General features: G+C 44.4%; 1 protein-coding gene and 1 pseudogene across 1 annotated transcript; one reads left to right on the top strand and one right to left on the bottom strand.

Moving 5' to 3' along the window:
- The first annotated feature begins 3,305 nt into the window (after nucleotides 1–3,305).
- LOC121771918 lies at nucleotides 3,306–10,976 on the top strand (annotated as a pseudogene).
- On the bottom strand, nucleotides 6,323–8,378 carry LOC121772754 (polyphenol oxidase I, chloroplastic-like). Its single transcript, XM_042169964.1, has 2 exons — nucleotides 7,811–8,378; nucleotides 6,323–7,705 (listed from the first exon to the last, which is right to left on the bottom strand). The coding sequence occupies exons 1-2, from the start codon at nucleotides 8,345–8,347 to the stop codon at nucleotides 6,551–6,553; spliced, it is 1,692 nt and encodes a 563-aa protein (XP_042025898.1). The 5' UTR covers nucleotides 8,348–8,378; the 3' UTR covers nucleotides 6,323–6,550.
- Nucleotides 10,977–22,176: the final 11,200 nt, after the last annotated feature.

The raw sequence follows: 22,176 nt of genomic DNA, 5'->3' as shown, positions 1-22,176 counted from the left end.
CAGGTGCCCGGGTACTACAACATGTACCCATGGCAGCAGATGATGCCCGGGGCCCCAATGGGGGGGAGTCCGCCGGGGGGGTTTCCGCCGATACCGGGGTGGGTACCCGGGATGCAGATGATGCCCGGGGGAGCACCGGCGACACAGTGGACTCCGGGGGTCGTACCGGTGACACAGTGGACTCCGGGGGTCGTACCGGCTACACAGGGGACTCCTGGGGGGTCCCCGGCGACGGCGGGGGATGTCTATCGCCCCAGTTTTGATTTTTCGACTGGGTCTTCGCACACATCGACCCAAACACCCTTGGGGTTTGATAGTTTCTCCTTAGATGAGTTGGGGTTTGATACTCTCGGAGCTCCGGAGACTCTAGTTCAAGGGGGGGCAGTGCCGGGGCGTGGCGCCCCAAAGAAGAAGGGCAAGAAGAAGGTCGGCGAGTCGTCGCAGCCGGGTGAGGAGGAGGTACGGAGGAGGTGGACGGACGACGAGAACGTCGCGCTCAGCAAGGCGTGGGTGAGTGTTTGCGACGATCCTCTCGTTTCGAACGAGCAAAGGATCGTCAACATGTGGGGCAAGATAGCAGCAGCCTACCAGAGGCTATTGATGTGGCTGGGCTATTTATGATGTGGCTAGGCTATGGCTGGGCTATTTATGATGTGGCAGGAGGATTTTTAGTGCTGATGATGTGGCAGTGGCTAGGCTATGGCTGGGCTATTGCTGGGCTATTCCTATTGTGGATGGCCTAAGAATCGTGAGATGGGCTAGTTTAATGTAATAATCAAATTCCATTAACACCCTCATAAAATAAAGAAAGCAAATTTGGTACCATGTAGTAATATTTTTTTTATTTCAGGGGGGGAGGGGGGGTTCACATGTTGTCATAAATGAATCACTCGACAAACAAGGTTGATCGATTGATTAATTAATTTTAATAGCAATAGATTCAGAATCGTTAAAACCACTATATAATTGTACTAAAGGTTTGATATCAAGACGATCTTCTAGAAAAAGATTTGATATCAAGGAAGAGGCATTTAAGTCTATACTCAGATGATTCCGCAGTTACAAACTTTTGATTATTTCATTTAACATTACATTAATTTATGTAGGGGCAAATAATTATATTCCCGAAGGGAAATAAATGGTAGGTAACTCATTATACCTATCCTTTAATTAAAGGGGGCTATATAGAAAATTAGCTAATTCACATTATAAATTAAAGTTAATTTTGTATGGTTAAAATTCACTAATTAATCTCTTAAATTCACAAATAGTGATTAATTCGCGAGTTTGAGAGCATAATCAGTGAATCTGTCACATTTTTCATTAGTTCAGGATTTTACATCATAATCTTACGATTGATGATCACGGCCAATTCACAAATTATTGAATCACGAGCAATGAGAGGAAATAGTTGATATGCTTTACACTTAATGTCCTTTACTTATACTCATTTAGTCATTCGTAAGATATTTATACTAATCTAACGTAGAGTTGCGTTATGGTGACACCATCTTTAGAGAGACAACGTACCGCCAACCTCGTGTTATCACGTGGCACGCTATCCTGCAATATTAGGGGCGTATCCAGCAATATTATAGTATGCGTTTTAGATGAATTTCTACAGATTGCATGATGTACTACATGGATTGCGGTGTAGATTGTTAAGTATTGTATTATTGTCTATAATGCAAAATAACAGTATACAAAAGCAATTTGTCTATATATATACTGCAACTAATACATTATATGCCTATACTGCAATACTTAACAATTTACAGTGCAATCCACATATTACTCTTTTGCAATCGGTAAACGCCTACTAAATGAATATTGCTGGATACGCCCTAATATTGCTAGATAACGTGTCACTTGTAGCACGAGATTTGTGGTACGTTGTCATTATAATAAGTGTTGTCATCTTAACATAAACCATCTAACATATAAACAGAGACATATATAATATCTTTATCTAATACTCCATCCGTTCCTTGTTACTTGCAATTTTCATTTTAGATCGTAAATTTGGGATTGATTTTTTAGTGTAATTAAAGTAGAATTTGAAGTGTAACGAGACATTACTTAATAAAGGACCTCTTAACTTAATCTAACATATTAATTAAATACATTAATTCTAACTTCAACTAGAAATAGTGTAAGTAGTTTGTGACAATCCGAAAAGCAACAGTGCAAGTAACATGAGACGGGGGAGTACTAATAACACAAAATATTCTTCTAAATTTTGACATAGTAGTTGTATACGGAGTATAACTCTTACAAACAACTTAAAATTATATTATTTCATAATAATTACTCCCCCCGTCCCTGAAATTTTGTCACATTTTTTTCATTTTCGTCCGTCCCACAAAATTTGTCACATTTCACTTTTTATCATTTTTGTAATGGACCCCACATTCCATTAACTTATTCTCACTTACATTTTATTATAAAACTAATACTTTATAAGTAGGACCCACATCCAACCAACTTTTCAACCCACTTTCCATTAAATTTCTTAAAACTAGTATCCGGTCAAACTATGACAAAATTTGGGGGACGTAGAGAGTGCATTTCTAATGTAATACTCCCTCTGTCTCATAATAAGAGTCACATTTTTCTATTTCGATCTATCCAACAATAAGAGTCATATTTTACTTTGACCATAAATGGTAAGTAAGTCTCACATACCATTAACTTATTTCCTTCACATTCTATTATAAAGCGTAGACCCCATATTCCATTCATCTTTCAAACCCACTATTCTTTAAATTTCTTAAAACTCGTGTCCATACCAAATGTGACTCCTATTGTGGAACGGGAGAGTAATATTATTGAAGTTCTACAGCAAAAAAAATAAAAATAAATAAAAATTGCAGTAATACATATTTCAGCCTGTCGAAAAAGAACAAAAAGAAAATCAAATTTCACGTGTGGACCTTTTGCAATGAACAAAAAATTCAAATCTTACGTAGTAGTACTAATAATGTCTTCTAAAAATTGGAGTATTTTTACTTAGTACTAATAATAAGAGAAGTTATACAATGGCACTGATTAGGCAGGCAAAAGGCACATGGTTTATGTACTTACTTTATTACGTTGCTACAAAATCTCATTTATTATTTGAGAAATGATTCTATAGTACGAGAATCTGTCTACATCTATTATCTACGTATAATTAATTAGCTAGAACTAGTTCAAAAGTTCAAATCAAGCAATTAGTAGAAGTTAAATTATTAAAAAAAACATGCATGCATAGAAGCACTCCCTATAAAAACCCATGCATCCCCATCAATTGAAATCACCAAACCATGGCTTCTCTTCAATCTTCCTTCACGGTGCTCGCCACCACCCCCACCCCCACCCCCGGCAATTCCTCACTCCCCAAGCCCTCCCTCCTCCCCACCACCAATGCAAGGCGGAGCCACCGCTTCCGCGTCTCCTGCAGCAGCGGTGGCGGCGGTGTAGACCGCCGCAACATGCTGCTAGGGCTCGGTGGCCTCTACGGCGCAAGCAACCTCATCTCCGGCCGCAAAGCTAATGATCCTGCCTCCTGACCTAAGCCAGTGCGACCCGACCGGCGCCACCACCACAAAGGACAATCAGACAGTTAGCCTCAACGTCGACTGCTGCCCGCCCTACACCGACGTCCAGTCTGACTACACGCTCCCGACGTTCACCACTACCCGGGTTAGGCCAGCGGCCAACGTTCGGACCCTGAGCCCCGAATACATAGCCAAGTACCAGCTAGCCATTCAGAGGATGAGGGACCTCGACGTGACCGACCCAGACGACCCCCGCGGCTTCACTCAGCAAGCCAACATCCACTGTGCCTACTGCAACTGCCCCTACGACCAGCCCGACCACCCTGGCACCGATCTCCAAGTCCACAACTCCTGGCTCTTCTTCCCCTTCCACAGATGGTACTGATAGACTTATTTAGTGATTTCAGTTCTCTATTTACACCGGGAATATTGTTACATTAATGTTTCATTAATTGTTAACAGGTATCTCTACTTCTTTGAGAGGATCCTCGGCAGCCTCATCGACGACCCCACCTTCGCCATTCCCTACTGGAACTGGGACAACCCTCGGGGCATGTTCATGCCCAAGCTGTTCTCCTTCCCGGACACCCCCACCTACGACGCCAACCGCGACCAGAATCACTTCCCCACCGGCCTTAACCCCTAACCCCGTCGTCAACCTCCAGCTGGGCAGCACTCTCACCGACCCCATCCAGCTCATCAACAACAACCTAAGCCTCATGTACAATGAAATGATAGGCACCTCTGCCTCCGCCACTGACTTCATGGGGCAGCCCTACAGAGACGGGGACGCCCCACACAGCTTCTCCGGTGGGGGGACCTCTGAGCGAGGCTCCCACACCGCTATCCACGTGTGGGTTGGAGACCCCAACAACGAGTACCAGGAGGACATGGGCAACTTCTACTCCGCTGGGCGGGACCCACTCTTCTAATGCCGCCACGCTAACGTCGACAGAATGTGGACTATCTGGAAAGACATCCCAACGGACTACTCCAAGGACATCACCGATACAGATTTCCTCAACTCCGCCTTCATGTTTTACGACGAGAACAAGAATCTCGTCCGCGTCACGGTCGCAGACGCCTTGGACTACAGGAAAATGGGATACGAGTATGAGCCCAGCAATATTCCATGGATTAACTACAGGCCAGAGCAGAGGGTGGTTCCTGCCAACCTCGAAAGCCTCTCCAAAAAGGCGCAGACGGTGAAGAAGCTCTTCCCTCTCACTCTCAACAACACGGTCAGGGTTATCGTGCCCAAGCCGGCCAAGGGCAGGGCAGATGAGACGCTTGTCATCGAGAACATTGTCACTGACAGCACCAAGCTAGTCAAGTTTGATGTGTTCGTCAACGACGAGGATGACAAGCCGGAGGAGGTCGACAGGGCGGAGTATGCCGGGTCGTTCACGCAGCTGCCACACAGGGTGAAGTCCAAGGAGAGCAGCGGCAACCTCCGCTTGAACTTGAAGGAGCTCTACGAGAACATTAACATCGCCGATCATAAATCCGTTGTCATCACCATTGTTCCATCCATCAACGGCTCCGCTGTCACCATTGGTAGTGTCAAGATCGTCCCTCGTGTTGGTTAACTCATCATTTCCATCTCAACATGTTTTTCCGTGGCTGAATAAGCTTTTGTTATTTGTTTCCAATAAAAAATGTTTCCAGTTTCCGCGCATTTTCGCGGAAACTGGAAACATTTTGAATTAATATGATATTTTACCAAACTGTATTAATACTCCATTTTGTGGAGTACGATATTTTGAATCAATGTGATATTTTAATGTCCCATTATTTTATTCGCCATTGGTTACTTCGCTGTTTTTATATATTTAACTATCGGTTGTGATACATTAAGTTGAAATATCTCACCGTTTAACTATTTTTGATGTGAAGATGATTTGCTCTCAAAAGTCAAAATAATGGAATAGAGAATATGATTTGGTGTCAAAAGTCAAAACAAATCTACTATTCAGTAGACCTATGAAATTGATATCACCAAAGTGTCCCCACTAATTAAGTGGTTTTTCTTAACTTTCCGACTAAAATTAACGGACACATTAAACTAATAAATTTGTCCTTGATTAAGCATGTTTTTCTTTGCATCCTATAACTTTCAGTAATTTTTTAAAATTTTCAACACAACTATATATTTGCGTTTCTTATAACATGAATTTACTGTAGTTTATAGTATATAATTCCATTAACATTATTCACTTTGTTCAGTGTAGCATAAAGTTGCAATTCACTTTATGTCAACAATTATCAATTTGGGATCGGATGCATGTCTCTTTAAACGACTAAATATTTCGCAAAAAATTTAGAAATAAATCGCAAGTTGCTAATATAAATCTAGTATTGAAGTTATTGCGAGTTAAATAAATAACTCACATGATGGAGGAACTTTATGTGTTTATCGAAAGGTGGTCGTGACATTTACAATATTTTTTTCGAAACATGTTTAACGTTCTCCACCTCACGGGTCACGTCATTAAACCACTCACATATTTGCTAAATTAAATAAGTACTATCTCAATCATTCAACCCTAAAATATTACCTAAAATACAATATAGTCGTTGACCATTATTACTACAGGCTATAGCTTTTTTGGTTAAAGAGTACTCCATTAAGAGAGTTAAATACTACTACTAGTACCCAATACATTATTGTGGAATGAATTTTTTTATCTCCGCACATGCGACTTGAATTCCCAATATCTTTTTTGAAAGTCTTTGTGTAAAAGAAAATTGCTACTACTAGAAACTAAGGAATAAACAAGAAATAGGAAGAAACAAGAACACTAGTTAATTAGTGTTAATAACGTAGCATTCATTAAATACACTGCAAATACTTCCTAAGATTGAAAGAAATGTTTCCTTAATCCATTTCATATCAGTAGTCTGATACAAAGAAGTAGCACGAAATTGGAAACAATTTTATTGAAACACAAAAGTCTTATTCAAACACCTCGAAAAACAGAGCAACGAACTCCCAAGGAGAAATCGACGAATCAAGCAGCAACGCGTGGGATGATCTTGATGCCACCAATGGTGACTTCGTCCCCGTTAATGTGCGGAATAATGGTGACGACGATGGAATCATCATCGGCAATATTAATATTCTCATACAGCTCCTTCAAGTTCAACCGGAGGTCGCTCGCGCTCTCCTGCGCCCTAGCCCTGTGCGGCACCTGCGTGAATCCCCCGAGATACTCCGCCCTGTCGAGCTCCTGAGGCTTGTCGTCTTCGTCGTTGACGAACACATCAAACCTGATGAGCTTGGTGCTGTCCGCGACAATCTTTTCTAGCACAAGCACTTCATCGGCTGCCCCCTTGCTTGGCTTAGGCACCAGAACCCTGACAGTCTTGTTCAGCTTGAGAGGGAAGAGTTTGTCTGGTGTCGTTGCATTCTTGCTCAGCTTCTTGATGTCGACCGGGACGGCTCTCTGAGCCGGCCGGTAGGCCGTCCATGGAGTATCGCTGTGTTCATACTTGTACCCCATTTTTGTATGGTCCAAGCAGTCGGCGACCTTCACGCGCACCAGGTTCTTCTTCTCGTCGTAGAACATGAAGGCCGCGTCCTTGAAATCGGTGTCGTTGATGTCCTTGGAGTAATTCGCGGGGATGTCTTTCCAGACAGTCCACATTCTGTCGACATTAGCGTGATGGGAGTAGAAGATCGGGTCCCGCCCGGCCGAGTAGAAGTTCCCCATGTCCTCGCGGTTGCTGTTGGCAGGGTTTCCGGTCCAGACGTGGACGCCGGCGTGGGACCCCCCCTCGGACGATCCTCCGCTGGCGCGGGCTGGCGGCTGCATTCCAGCGCTGTAAGGATCACCCATGAAGTCGATGGCGGACTCCACGTCACCGATCATCTCCTTGTACATCTGGGTCAGGTTGTTGGCGATGATCTGGACCGGGTCGGTGACGGGCGGGTTGGTCAACGTCAGCGTGACCAGGGCCGGGGGCCGATGCGCCGGGTCACGGTTGATGTCCCACAGTGGTGAATTTTCGTTGTCGAACGCCGGGGGCATCTGCATTCCCCTTGGGTTGTCCCAGTTCCAGTAGGGTAGGGCGAAGGTGGGGTCACCGATGAGTTCGCCCATGATCCTTTCGTAGAAGTAGAGGTACCACCTGTGGAAGGCGAAGAATATCCACGAGTTGTGCACCTGGTCACAAGGGCGGACACAGAAAATAAAATTAGTTAGGGCTATGTTTTACTATTAAAAGAAAAAAAAATTAAATTTACTAGGGGCATAAGTCCCTTGTGGTACCTGGAGATCGACACCAGGGAAGCCGATCTGGTCGTAGGGGCCGTTGCAGTAAGCGCAGTGGATGTTGGCTTGCTGGGTGAAGCCTCGGGGGTCGTCCGGGTCGGTCACGTCAAGCTCCCTCATCTTCTTGATGGCGAGCTCGTACTTGGCCAAGTACTCCTTGCTGATCCGGTGCGCGGCCGGCCTAACCCGGGGCTTGGTAACCCTCGGGAGCTTGTAGTCGGTCTGGACGTCAGTGTAGGGCGGGCAGCAGTTGACGTCGAGAACGACCACCTCAGTGCCCTTAGTAGTCCACGCGCCTTTCGGGTCGCACGTGCTGAGGTCGGGAGGCAGGATGGGGCTCGCCTCGGCCTTCTGGCCGGGGACGAGGCTGGTGGCGCCGTACAAGCCGCCGAGGCCGAGGAGCATGTTTCTCCGGTCAACGCCGCCGCCGCTGCATGAGACGACGGAGCGTTTGGTGACGGCGAGCTGGGATGGGGGAATGCGGGTGGTAGGGATGGTGGAGCGCACCGTGAATGAGGATTGGAGGGAAGCCATGGTTTGGTGAATTGGTGATTTGGTTACTGCCGATGCATGTGTATATATAGCAAATATTAGCTACTCTGTGTTTTATTAATTAATTCTCCCATCACTTACACAATATGTAATACTTTACTCATTCTAGATCTAAATCCAACTAATCATACAATATTTAATCGAGCCCTGTTGCAGCATCGTTTTCTGATGCTAATAAATGTAATGATATTCTTGGCCAGCTAATTAAAAACACATATACTTACTAAATTAATCTTTTGCAGGGCTGTTTTTTCCTCTAGCCGTTGTAGACTATTGTCCGTAGTTGTAACTTTCCAAGGACTAATAATCACAGAGCTAATTGATGGGGTACGAACTAAACAACTAAACCCTAATGGCGAGCCCAATAGCAGTGACGGCCCATTAGCCCAAAACCCAAGAAAGAGTATCAGTTCGGCACGACCAAAGAGTTCAGTTCGGTTCGGCACAACCAAAGAGTTCGGTCGCAGCCTACAGCTCGGTAAAAGCCAACCAATCAAGCTCTACTCTCAGATCGGCAAAAGAACCAATCAAGCTCTACTCTCAGATCGGCAAAAGCTGATCGGCAAAGTTCAGCAGTTCGGTCTCAGTATTCGACCGAACAAGGAGATAGTGGACCCATGCAGGACCTCCACGACCTCCACTACACCCACGATCTATCTAGTGGTATGAAGCAGTTGTCAACCTGCAAGCCACGATCTTGGTTCAAATGTATAAATAGAACCTAGATCAGATAGACAGGGGTTAAGCTCTCTAGATATCGAATCTCATATAGCAAGTCAGTATTGTAAGCTGTAATCCAGATCAAGCAATACAAATTTGCCCTCCTTTCTTCCCGTGGACGTAGATTTACCTCAGTAAATCGAACCACGTAACTTTCTGTGTCGTGATCTATATTTATTACCTGCATTTATTACCATCAAAAATTCGCCATTCATCACTGGCGCCGTCTGTGGGAACCAGAGAACCAAATCTGTGATAAAAGCGAGTTTTTGATCCTCTTCCACCAAAAAAATGCATACCAGATCACATAATACCCGTGCTTCCGTCCGTGATAACCATGAGGAAGCTAGTCCAGCCCGTCGGTCTGGAAAACAGCCTCGTGAGAAATCTGTCTCCAGTCCTCACGGTGAAGGAACAAGCCACTCCAGAAGTCGTCGCACCGAGTCTTCCCAGCAGCCCGATTTGAACGAGGCTGTCAAGTTGTTTTTGGCCGAGAAGCAGGATGAATTCTTAACATTCCTGCAAACAGGCCAAAAGCCGGAGACGAAAACGGCGGATTCTCCCTCTCCATCCAGACATGAAAGTCACTACCGCAGTAGTGTCGCATCTCCCCGGAGAAAGAATCCTCACCACCGACATGTTCCTCTTCCTCCTCGTTACCGGAATCACAAGAGAACTCCATCTCCACCATACCGAAGAGATGTCGGGTTCGCCATGTATGGAGCGCTGAAGACTCCATTCTCGGATGATATCACCCGAACTCCGTTGCCGCAGAATTACCGAACTCCGTCAATGACTTATGACGGGTTAGTGGATCCTCATGATTTCTTGGGACGCTATCAGTATAATATGGCGAACCAAGGTCTCAATGAGGTTCACATGTGTAAGCTGTTTCCCGAGCTGCTCATCGGGAACGCAAGGAGGTGGTTTGATAGCCTCCCTCAAGGCAGCATTAGATCTTACAGAGATCTAATGGATGCTTTTCATAGGAGATTCTTCCAGAAAGCGGAAGCCCGAATCACTTCGGCTCAGCTGCTTTCTATTCGTCAAGGTCGCGATGAAAAAATTAGCGACTTCATGACGAGGTTCCACAAGGAATGCCTACAAGTAGATGATCTCAATGATCTACTTGTCATTTCGGCATTCCAAAATGGAATACTGCCAGGAGCTCTCTACAGGAAGCTCGTTGAATGCAGTCCGCAAACAGCTCAAGAGATGTGGGACATTGCGGACCAGTTTTCTCGTGCCGATGAGGCAGACCGTCGAAAACGGTCTTTAGACAGCTCATCTAGAGGAGACAAAAAGAAGCCCGATCATAGCGATCAGAGGCTTCCTCGCCGAACTCCTTTTGAAAGAATTCAAAGGGCACCGGTACAAGGCAGATTGGGACCACGTCTCGATCTTGAGAAACCGCCCGCTCAGTTCGTACCATTGAACAAGTCGAGAGCAGAAATTTTCGAACTGCATTCCGATATGTTCGAAAAGCCAAAGCGGATGACGAAATCGGCCGCGCGCCGAAGTCAGGATAATTATTGCTCCTTCCATCAAGACCACGGTCACGATACCGAGGAGTGCCGACATTTGGCTGCAGGTATTGATGTTCTTGTGAAAGCAGGGACGTTAAAAAAATACCAAAGCAAGCAGCCGAAAAAGAACAAGAAGCAGAGAGGTGCGAACTGCGCTCCTCAGGATCCGAAAAGGCAACAGGATCCCGAAGACGATGACGAGCCGCAATATGATGGAGTAATCCAGACTATTGACGCTCTCCCAGCCGGGAAGACTAAATCGTCCCTGAAGTCAGAGCGCAGAGGCTTCAATCGAGAGGAGCCAACGCATAAAAGGCTGAAGCAGGACGAAGTGATTACATTTTCAGATGCCGATCCCGTCCCGGCCATCTCTCCTCATCAAGACGCCATTGTCATTCAAGCCGGAGTGGCAAACAAACTGATCCACAGAGTGTTCGTGGATACAGGAGCGTCAGTTAGCATTCTTTTTAAAGAATGTTTCGATAAACTGGAAGTGGATCCAGCTCGGCTCAGTCCGGCTCCGCTTCCTCTGAAAAGTTTCGCCCAGGAGGACACCCGCCCTGAAGGTATTATCAGCCTTCCGATTACGGTGGGAAGAGCGCCTACAAGCTCCAGTACGATGATCGAGTTCTTTGTGGTAAAAGCTCGGTCCCCGTACAACATTATACTGGGAAGAGACTGGCTCAACACAGTTCGGGCCATTTGCTCTACTTATCACCTCACCATCAAGATCCCCACTAAAGGAGGGATAGCGGTCATCCGAGGTGATCAAAAGAGAGCAAAAGAGTGTTTGCAGATTGCGCTTAAAAGTGCCGAGCAATCAGATCGGCACCATCAAGCATAGCAATCACAGCAGCCGGAGTCAGAGGCAGGCGAAATGACCGAAGTCACACCGGAGCCGAACTCGATGGAAGTTCGGTTATATGAAGATGATCCATCCAGAACGGTGAAGATCGGTTTCGCGGGAACACCTCTACTTCGGGAAAAGACCATCCAGCTCCTCAAAGAGTACAAAGACGTCTTTGCGTGGTCGCCGTTGGACATGACCGGAGTGCCCCCCGAGGTAATTACACATCGGTTAAATATTGATCCTTCAGTCCGGCCTATAAAACAGAAGCAAAGACTCTTTGCGGCAGAAAGAAGTCAAGTCATCCATGACGAAGTCCGCCAATTACTGAAAGCGGATGTGTTATTTGAAGTGAAATATCCTTCTTGGGTGGCCAACCCTGTGATGATCAAGAAAAAAGAGGGAGGATGGCGGATGTGCATAGATTTTACCGATCTAAACAAGCACTGTCTTAAAGATTGCTATCCCCTTCCGAACATAGATAAAAAAGTAGAAGCTTTGATAGGCTTCGAAATTTTTTGTTTTCTTGATTTATACAAAGGATATCACCAAGTTTTAATGGATGAGAGTGATGCTTCAAAAACGGCTTTCATTACTGACTTCGGCATTTTTGCTTACAAAAAGATGCCATTCGGTTTAAAGAATGCCGGAGCCACATATCAAAGGATGGTTGACAAGCTATTTCGGCACCTAATCGGAAAAGAGGTTGAAGTGTATGTTGACGACATAGTCGTTAAAAGCAGAAGCACTTCGGAGTACGAAGACAATCTCAAGTCCACTCTCGACGTGCTCCGAAAAGCCAACCTCAAACTCAATCCCCAAAAATGTACCTTTTTGGTAGATTCGGGAAAGTTTCTAGGTTGTTGGGTTTCAAAGGAAGGACTCAAGGCAAATCCGCTAAAAGTTCAAGTTGTTCAGAACATGGCAACGCCGAAGTCCATACATGATGTGCAAAGGCTAACTGGATGTCTAGCCGCACTGAATAGATTCCTTTCCCAAGCAGCCGAAAAGCAAATGCCGTTCTTCAATGTGTTGAAGAAGGCACCAAAGTTTGAGTGGGGAGTCGAGCAGAAAAAGGCTTTTGACGAGCTCAAAAGTTATTTAGCCGAGCTTCCTATTCTCTCTGCTCCAACAGATGCCGAAGTGATATTCTTATACTTAGCGGCATCAGATCAAACCATTAGCGCGGTGCTTGTACGAGAAGAAGGCCTAAAGCAGCTTCCCATCTACTTTACAAGCCGAGCATTAAGAGGTCCAGAAACAAGGTATCAACCTCTGGAAAAAATTGCTCTGGCATTAGTAAATGCAGCAAGGAGACTGCGGCCATATTTCTATGCTCACAAGGTATGCGTCTTAACCGATCTTCCACTTCGGCAAGTTTTGACTAAGCCTGAAGCATCAGGCAGAATTGCCAAGTGGGCCATAGAGCTGGGAGAACACTCAATAGAATATCTACCTCGGAAAGCCATCAAGGGACAAGCCTTGGCAGATTTTCTTGCAGAGGCAAAGTTCGATCAAGCAATCCCTGTTATTGCCGAACAGAAAAATCCTGCCAATGACGAACTAACACAGCCCCAGGAATCCGAAGTAGAGCCGCCGGACTGCTGGAGTGGATTCGTAGATGGAGCTTCGAATAAGACGGGAAGTGGAGCTGGTATTCTACTTATCGCTCCCGACGGACACGAGGTAACTTATTCACTTCGGTTCTTATTCCCAACTACTAATAACGAAGCCGAATACGAAGCCCTCCTTGCCGGACTTCAATTAGCGCAAAGTCTATTTGTCAAATCTCTCAAAATCCATTGTGATTCACAAGTCATAGTGAATCACATGCTGGGTACAAGTGAAGCCCGAGATGAGAGGATGAAAAAATACTTGGACAAAGCGCAAAGCATTAGCCGAAGTTTCTCTTATTTTCGGACAATCCGCATTCCCAGAGCGGAAAACAGCCGAGCAGATACTTTAAGTAAGTTGGCCTCATATCCGAGCTCAAAGGTGGAGGAATTACTACACCGAAGCATTGATGAAGCTGAGGTACATTCAGTAACCAGCTCGCCGAACTGGATGACGCCGATCTTACAGTATCTAGATCAAGGACAACTGCCCGAGGATAAGAGAGAAGCTCGGAAAATCACATGCCGAGCACTTCGGTATGAACTTCATGAAGGAGTCCTATACAGAAAGTCCCACCTTCAACCGTTATTGCGATGTGTAGGACCAGAAGAGACGGACTACATCCTTAGAGAAGTTCATGAAGGATCTTGCGGTAGCCACATCGGAGCTAGAGCTTTAGCTAAAAAAGTTCTGAGATGGGGATATTATTGGCCAACTTTGGTACAAGAAGCAGTGCAGCTCGTCAAGACATGTACGAAGTGCCAAATCCATGCAAATATCCCAAGGATGCCGCAGACCGATCTATGTGCTATGCAAAGCCCTTGGCCTTTTATGCAATGGGGCATAGACATAGTAGGACCACTACCACAAGCTCCTCGGCAAATGAAATTCCTTATCGTTGCCGTGGATTACTTCACGAAGTGGGTGGAGGCTGAACCATTAGCTACGATAACGAGCTCGAAGGCATTGGATTTTGTCTGGAAGAACATAGTTTGCCGATTTGGCATACCCCATATCCTCATTTCGGATAATGGGACTCAGTTCACCGACAAGACATTCAAGAATTGGTGCCAAGAGATGAATATTCAACAGCGGTTCACTTCGGTCTCTCACCCACAAGCAAACGGACAAACGGAAGTAACAAACCGTATTCTGGTGAAAGGTTTAAAAGCTCGGTTAGAACAAGCCAAAGGACAATGGGTAGAAAATCTTCCTCAAGTCCTATGGTCTTACCGAACTACACCAAAAACCTCAAACGGTGAAACTTCGTACAGTCTGGTGTACGGCACTGAAGCCGTGATTCCGGTTGAGATCGGCATACCCAGTCCCCGAACTCTTAATTTCTCAGCAGAACTGAATGAGGACGGACTGAGAGCCGAACTAGATCTTGCCGAAGAAAGAAGAGAATTGGCCTGCATAAAAGCAGCCAAGTACAAGGAGCAAGTAGCCCGGTATTATAACAAAAGGGTGAAAAAGCTGCAATTTCAAGTGGGAGATCTTGTCTTGAGAAACAATGAAGTAAGCCGAGCAGAAAAGCTGGGCAAACTCGAACCCACATGGGAAGGTCCATATCGGGTGTCAGAAGTCCTCGGCAAAGGGTCTTATAAATTGACTCACATGTCAGGAGAACAAGTACCCCGAACATGGCACATTTCCAACCTCAAGAAGTTCCATTTGTAAGAGACAGTCCGGTCAGTCAGTCTTGTGTCTAGTTCGGTCCTAGGGGTATGTGCTTTCTTTGTTTTTTACTTGTTTTTCATGCTTGTCGTTTTATAAAAGTTTAAAACCTTTTTCGTCTTTTTTATTTGTCTTTATGTGCGTTGTCTCTCTATGTGCGTGTCGTCTCTTACAAATGTTACTGAGGTATCTTGTTCTTTAAAGGCTGATCCCCTTTTTAGAACATGTATTAAAGACAATTGTGAGTCCAAGCTTCTCAGGAAGATACAAGACTCCACAATTCAGCTTAAGAAACAAGCAGTTCGTCTGAAACGAACTGCAAAAAGGGAAAGTCCGATCCGAGCGATAAAACTCGCCAAATTAGGATAAAGGGAAAGTCCGATCCGAGCGATAAAACTCGCCAAATTAGGACAAAGGGAAAGTCCGATCCGAGCGATAAAACTCGCCAAATTAGGACACAAACCAAGTCCGGTCAAAGAAGATTTTACTTCATAAGACCACTTCGGTTAACAAAGGGAAAGTCCGATCCAAGCGATAAAACTCGCCAAATTAGGACACAAACCAAGTCCGGTCAAAGAAGTTTATTTCATAAGACCGAGGACTAAGTCCGGTCAAGGAAGTTTACTTCATAAGACCAAGGACGAGTCCGGTCAAAGAAGTTCACTTCATAAGACCAAAGACGAGTCCGGTCAAAGAAGTTTACTTCATAAGACCGAGGACGAGTCCGGTCAAAGAAGTTTACTTCATAAGACCGAGGACGAGTACAATAAATGAAATAAAAAATCGCTGAACTGTAAGTACGCAGTGATAGAAGCGAAATAAAATCGCTGAACTGTAAGTACGCAGTGATAGAAGCGAAATGAAAAAAATTTCATTTATTAAGTCTTGTTCGGCATACAACTCCGCTGCCCTACGAGAAGGCGTTACGCTATTACAAAGGACTATTCTACTGTCCACGGTTGCTAAAGTTGAGCCACCTATTCAAAAAATCCTCGTGAAGCCGAGTTCGGGCGTTCCGGGCAGCTGAAGAATAAGCAGGTCGACGAGATGCTCTGATCGACCTACCGCCTCTTCCCTGAGTCCGGGAAGTTCTGGCACCTCGGCGGCGAAGAGTCTCTTCACGAAGCATTTGTTGATCTTGCTCACTCATAATCACAGCTCCTCTACGAACTTCAGTCCGTCCTTGTCTTGACGTTTCCGGTTGCTCCTGAGTCCGTTCTCGTCTTGACGTTTCCGGTTGCTCCTGAGTTCGTTGCTGATTTGGAGTAGGATTTTGAGCAAGTGGATCAGAGGTTTGAGCTGGAGTGTGAGCATCTGTTGGCGGGAAATGCCTAAGGAATCTCTCGATTGAAGGACGCCGGGAAAGAATGATGTCGTACCGAGAAGCCCAGCGCCGCAATGATTTCACAACTTGTTGGCAAGCCGAGCTCTCCAGCGCATTGTTCCTCCGGAGTACATGAAGCTCCTCCCACAGTTCATCAACTTGATTCTGAACTTCAGATATGCTCATTCCCCCGCGTCCGCAGATGAAATCCTCATATGCAGTCCTCTCAGCGACGACAATATCCAGCTCGGCCTCCAGATCCTTCCTTATGGACTCTAAGTCCTTATTGTCGGACTCCAGCTCCACTGAACGAGCCAAGAGTTCGTCATACTTCATCTGGTCCTCTATGGCTTTTTTCTCAGCTTCGTTTAAAGCCGAAGAGTATAGCCGCTTCCAGTGAGGTACCTCCAGCTCCTTAGAGTTAAAGAATACAAAGCAGCTAGGTCAGTTCGGCATTTCAGCTTACCGAGCAGGCAGTAAACCACAACAGGAGTAAAAGAGATCAAGAAAAGCCATACGAAGACACGAGTGTAGAAAGAAAATTTTTTCATTCATAAGAAAAAAAATTTTTTTTTTTTACACAAGGAGGGCTTCAAGGCCATTTTACAAGAAGGAAGAAAGAAACTAAACTAAGAGAAGGGAGATGAAATCATACTCCGCCAGTTTCATCTCCGGCTCCCCTCCGGGTTTCAGCTTCTCCCTCCTTGTCCACCTCGGCTTCAGCCTCAGCCTCCCTACTCCCCCCAGCCTGCTCGGCGCCCCCATAGCCGATCTGCTGCACCTCCTGCTCGGCCTGCCCGTCGCCGGTCTGCCGATCCGGCTGCTCGGTCTCCTTGCCGGCCTCGTTTTCCTGCTCACCCTCTCCTTGGAAAATTGGAGCGGGTGAAACAGGTCCCAAGGAGGCAAAGATGGCCTCCATGTTCTCGTCCCGGTCAGCTCGGCAATTACGGACTCGGTCAGCAGAAAGCAGGACCGAGGAAGACGCGAGCTCGTCAAGGAGCGGCAGACTCTGGAGACGAGCTGCAATTTCTCGGCCATACAGCGGCAGGACGACTTCGGGTCCCTGCTCAGCATTATCGGTCATCAGTTTCAGCAGATCACCGACAAAGGCCGAAAATTGATTGCTCAAAAAGAGTTTCTCCGCGAAAGCACGGAGAGCCTCCCCTTGGGCAACCACGGCAGCAGCCTCCCTCTGTTTCGACTGCTCTCTCTGGATAATGAGCTCGTTTTTTGCCCGCTGTGCCTCATCCTGAGCCGAGATCCTAGCAGCCCTTGCCTTCTCAAAGTCTGCCCTAGCCTGTTCGGCCTGGTGACGAGCAGCAGTCAACTTCCTCTGCATCTCAGCATAGTCGCTGGACGCTTTAGAGAGTTCAATTGCGACGAGCTTGCTGAGCATATCGTTCCTCTGAAAATGGAAAAAGGAAAAAGTCAACCGAGGGGCCACAAAAAATACAGGAAAAAAGCAAGGCCAGAAAATCAAGAAGAGAATTCACCTCGGCGAAGTCCGTGGGCCATAAAAAGGGCTCACAGATATGTTCCGAAGGAGGCGCCAAGACCACGTCTTTCTCTGGCGCTCTTGGGGGCTTCTGAAGCTTCGCCTTCCCCTTTGCCGAAGTCGACTCCGGCTTCTTTGGATCCGAAGAGGTCTTTTGCCTCTTCGGATTCTTCTCGGCATCAGACGCCGAGCTGGTGGTTTTCGGCCTCTCCGGTTCCTTAGATTCGGAGGATTTGCGACCGAGCTTGTTTAGCAAGTTCACTGCCAAAAAGCAAGAAAACAAGGTTAGTTTTCGTCGTCAAGGCAGTAATGCATAAAAAAGAAATCCTCACCCTCAGTCTCGTCGTCCGAAGACGAGGAGTCGAACACGAAGTCGCCCTTGACGAGCTCAGACTCCAAGTACTGCTTCCTAATCATGGGAATCTTATTGAGCTCGGCCTCGAGCTCGTCCAACGGTTCTACCCGAGGATGAGGAATAACGGACTTCGGCCCTCTCCAGGAAAAGTCCGAAGCCGAAGTCCTATTATAAAAAAAGAAACGATTTTGCCATTTCGGCCATTTGGTTTTACAAAAGGCTCTAAAGGGCTGTAAAGGGATCAAGTAAAACCAAGATCCCTTCCTCTTAAACTGGAAGAAATTAAGGATTGCCCTCAGAGACAGATCCTTATCTAGCCTACGCAGTTCGGCAGCAAAGGCCGATAAGTGCCTCCAAGAATTCGGAGTCACCTGACCTAAAGGGAGTTGGAAAAAATCAAGAAGCTCTACAAAAGGTGGGGGAAGAGGGAAACGAAGCCCGCATTCTAAGCAGGCTTCGTAAACGGTGGCATAACCCTCCGGCGGCGAGTTAGCCCTATGATCGTCGTCGGGAATCACCACCTTCCCCCCGGGAAGAAGATATTTTCCGTGTAGGGATATCACAGTGTCCTTACTCAAGATGCTGTGAAAGTATTCTACGGTCTTCTCCCCGGACTCTTTCCGGCTAGAAGATCCCTTACCCCCTTTCCTACCGCTACCTGACTCAGAAGAAGAAGAAGAAGACATGATTCTTACTCTTTGAAAGTCTGAAGAAGTTCTGAAGAAATTCTTGAAGGAGCGGAAGGAAATTTTGCGCAAAAGAGAGAGAATGCAGAAGAAACAATAGCAAAAGTGTTCCAATGATGGAAAATGGTAATATTTATCAGATTCACAGAGGCATTCAAATCCGTAGCGCCGTTTCAAATCCCCCTTTTTCTGGATTCAACGGCCGGATTTGCTATCGCATTTAATGCAGACACGCGCATGGCACGTCCCCTGACGTCAGCCTCCCCCTTACACTCATCCAAAATGCCGAAGTGATTCACTTCGCTTTTCGGGGGGGTAGTGATGGGGTACGAACTAAACAACTAAACCCTAATGGCGAGCCCAATAGCAGTGACGGCCCATTAGCCCAAAACCCAAGAAAGAGTATCAGTTCGACACGACCAAAGAGTTCAGTTCGGTTCGGCACAACCAAAGAGTTCGGTCGCAGCCTACAGCTCGGTAAAAGCCAACCAATCAAGCTCTACTCTCAGATCGGCAAAAGAACCAATCAAGCTCTACTCTCAGATCGGCAAAAGCTGATCGGCAAAGTTCAGCAGTTCGGTCTCAGTATTCGACCGAACAAGGAGATAGTGGACCCATGCAGGACCTCCACGACCTCCACTACACCCACGATCTATCTAGTGGTATGAAGCAGTTGTCAACCTGCAAGCCACGATCTTGGTTCAAATGTATAAATAGAACCTAGATCAGATAGACAGGGGTTAAGCTCTCTAGATATCGAATCTCATATAGCAAGTCAGTATTGTAAGCTGTAATCCAGATCAAGCAATACAAATTTGCCCTCCTTTCTTCCCGTGGACGTAGATTTACCTCAGTAAATCGAACCACGTAACTTTCTGTGTCGTGATCTATATTTATTACCTGCATTTATTACCATCAAAAATTCGCCAATCATCACTAATATTTTCGAATTTTAAGTTTCATGTATAGTACTAATATGAAATAGATTATTGTACAATAACTCGTAACAATTTAATAATTTTAACCTACTCTGCATTTGATTAAGCTTCGGCCAATTCGCTTTTGAACATACGCAGGGAGATTATAATAGCCAGAGAATAAATACCACCTTTCAATGCAAGTACTTTTATAAAAATTAAAAAATGAATATTTGGAGATAGGATACTGATTTGGATCCAACCACGAATATGCCATCACGGGACCATTTGTTATAAAAAATGTTGCACTACTATATAGTTATGTAATGAACAAAGTTTTATATGTGATTTGGGTTAAAAATACGCATAAAAAAGTAAAAGTGTGACTTGGTATTTGTTATCACATGTCCGAAAATCTAGCCATATCTTACAACGAGGAGTTTTATCCAAACTTATACTAGTAGGGGGTGTGATCAATTGCTAATTCACCCCTTAATTGCTAACTACAACTAATTTAAAATCATAAAATTTTAAAGATCTAATGGTTTATAAATTGCCACATGTAAATTCGTTTTTTATATTTTAATACTAAAAATTCTAAAAATTTATGGTTTTAGATCAAAATGTCAAACACAATGAATTAAACATATGAACACTATGCTTTGAATATGTCAACACAGTTTCATAATGACATTTTATATGTATTAAGTTGACATATTTTGTTAGTTATATTGACATAAAACTGTTGACGAAATATATGAAAATTTACGAAAATATTATCAAAATTTGACGTCAGAACATATGCAAGTGAGATCTCGTTAGAATTCTTATAAAATTATCTTTAATTTGATATATTTTGTGTAAAAAATAATATAAATTGAGATCGTTATAATCATTTAAATTTTTGAGATATTTTTTAAAAGTGAATTATTTTGTATCGTATTGATATTCGTGGATGAATAATCTTGTGCCTTGATTTAATAATTCAATGTCTATAAATTAATTGTAGTTAGCAATTTAAGAGGGAGTTAGCAATATAACACGCTCATATACTAGTAATAGCGTGAAATGGCATATATATAGTCAAAATTAGTAGTTGGCTCACCTATTTTCAATTTACCTCACTCCACCATTTATGAGTTTAATTTACTTTATTCTCTTCGATTGTCTATTTCTTTTCATCTTTCGACTGTACTGTCGACGACGAAGAAGGATTCCCAAGCTTCACGTTTTTCTTTTTTTAAAGATGAATTTGTATCCTTTTTAATAATTCTATGGAGATACTGCCAAATAATAAAGTTATTAAGGTTGCACTCTTTTCTCCCAACTTTATTACTCCTGTAACTTTTAAATATGCAAAGTGGAAAGGAAAATCTACAAATTGAACTGCGTCAACGTCTTCTTTCCACTTACACAAATTGAAAGAAAAATAGATAAATATACATTTAAATAAATATTTTAGCACCCGCGCTTTATACAGGTACAAATAGTGTTTTTAGTTTTTTTAGTTTTTTGGTATTTATGTTATACTAATGGAGGTATTATTATGATCCCCCGCACTACCGTTTGATCCGTCAATTCTTTAAATATGAGAGTGGATTTTATATTTATTCTTTGAAAAATAAGGTTTTCAATTTTTAAGTTTCCGAAAGTAGAAAAAATCACGTTTTAGAAATCTGCACAATGAAAAATTATTACTAGTTTACTACTCCTATATGAAATAACTTTGATGACCATTTTGCCCTCAAACCATTAATAAATAATAATGTACAAGTCCTTTTTTTCTAATCATATTATTACTTTTATAACGTAGTCGTCGTAATTGTAATTAATGCATTTCAAAATACGGATATCCTTTAATAGCCTTCATATTAAAACACTTCATTAATTAATCTTACATTAATTTGACCAGATAATCTTATACTATTAATTAGAGCATCAGTAGCGGTGCTCTCCCGAAAGGACGGCGTCCGTGCCGCTGGCGCGGCTCACCGCTGCTTGCCGATGATGTGCTCTTGCCGCTGGCACGGCGCTGCTCGATGCATCGAGCACGTCCGTGCCGCTGAGCAGGCTGACGTGGCGGCACGGGATTGACCAACGGCAAAGCCGCTGGCATTTTCGATTTTTCTTATTTAAAAAAAATTGAATTTAATTTAAAAAATCAATTATAAATAAAAAAATATTTTCCCACTTCCCAATAAATTATATCTTTTTCTCCCCACTTTTAATTTATTTTTTAATTTTTTTCCCCAAAATTCACATTTTCATCTATAAATATATCCTCACTTCCACACAAAAATTTCACACGACACTACACAATTATCATCTAAATTCTCTAATTTTCTCTTATCAATTCTCAATCTTTCACTCTTACAAAAAAAATGCCCGTCTCCAGCGATCACCCTTCCGACTCCCGCAGTTGGAACCACGAATGGTTTGGCTCACAACCATTCCCTAGTCCGGAAACGCAATTCCTGGCCCCTCCTCAAACCCAAGGGTCTTAAGTTCCGGGTGGCTACCGGCCTTACCCGTTGGATGACCAAGATGCCCCCGATGGGTGATATAGGTGGGCACCCAAACCCAGATCGAGAGGGAGCGGCGGCTCTCAAACTCCTCATCTTCTTACTCCTACTCCTACTCCTTGGGTGTC

This window comes from Salvia splendens, chromosome 16 (assembly GCF_004379255.2).
Source record: "Salvia splendens isolate huo1 chromosome 16, SspV2, whole genome shotgun sequence".
NCBI lineage: Eukaryota > Viridiplantae > Streptophyta > Magnoliopsida > Lamiales > Lamiaceae > Salvia > Salvia splendens.
This window is presented reverse-complemented; position numbering and strand designations above follow the sequence as displayed.

Coding starts and splice junctions, on each gene's coding strand:
- LOC121772754 (XM_042169964.1), bottom strand. CDS start 8,347: ATGGCTTCCCTCCAATCCTCATTCACGGTGCGCTCCACCATCCCTACC. Junction 7,706..7,810: donor TCCCTGGTGTCGATCTCCAG/GTACCACAAGGG, acceptor CCTTGTGACCAG/GTGCACAACTCGTGGATATT.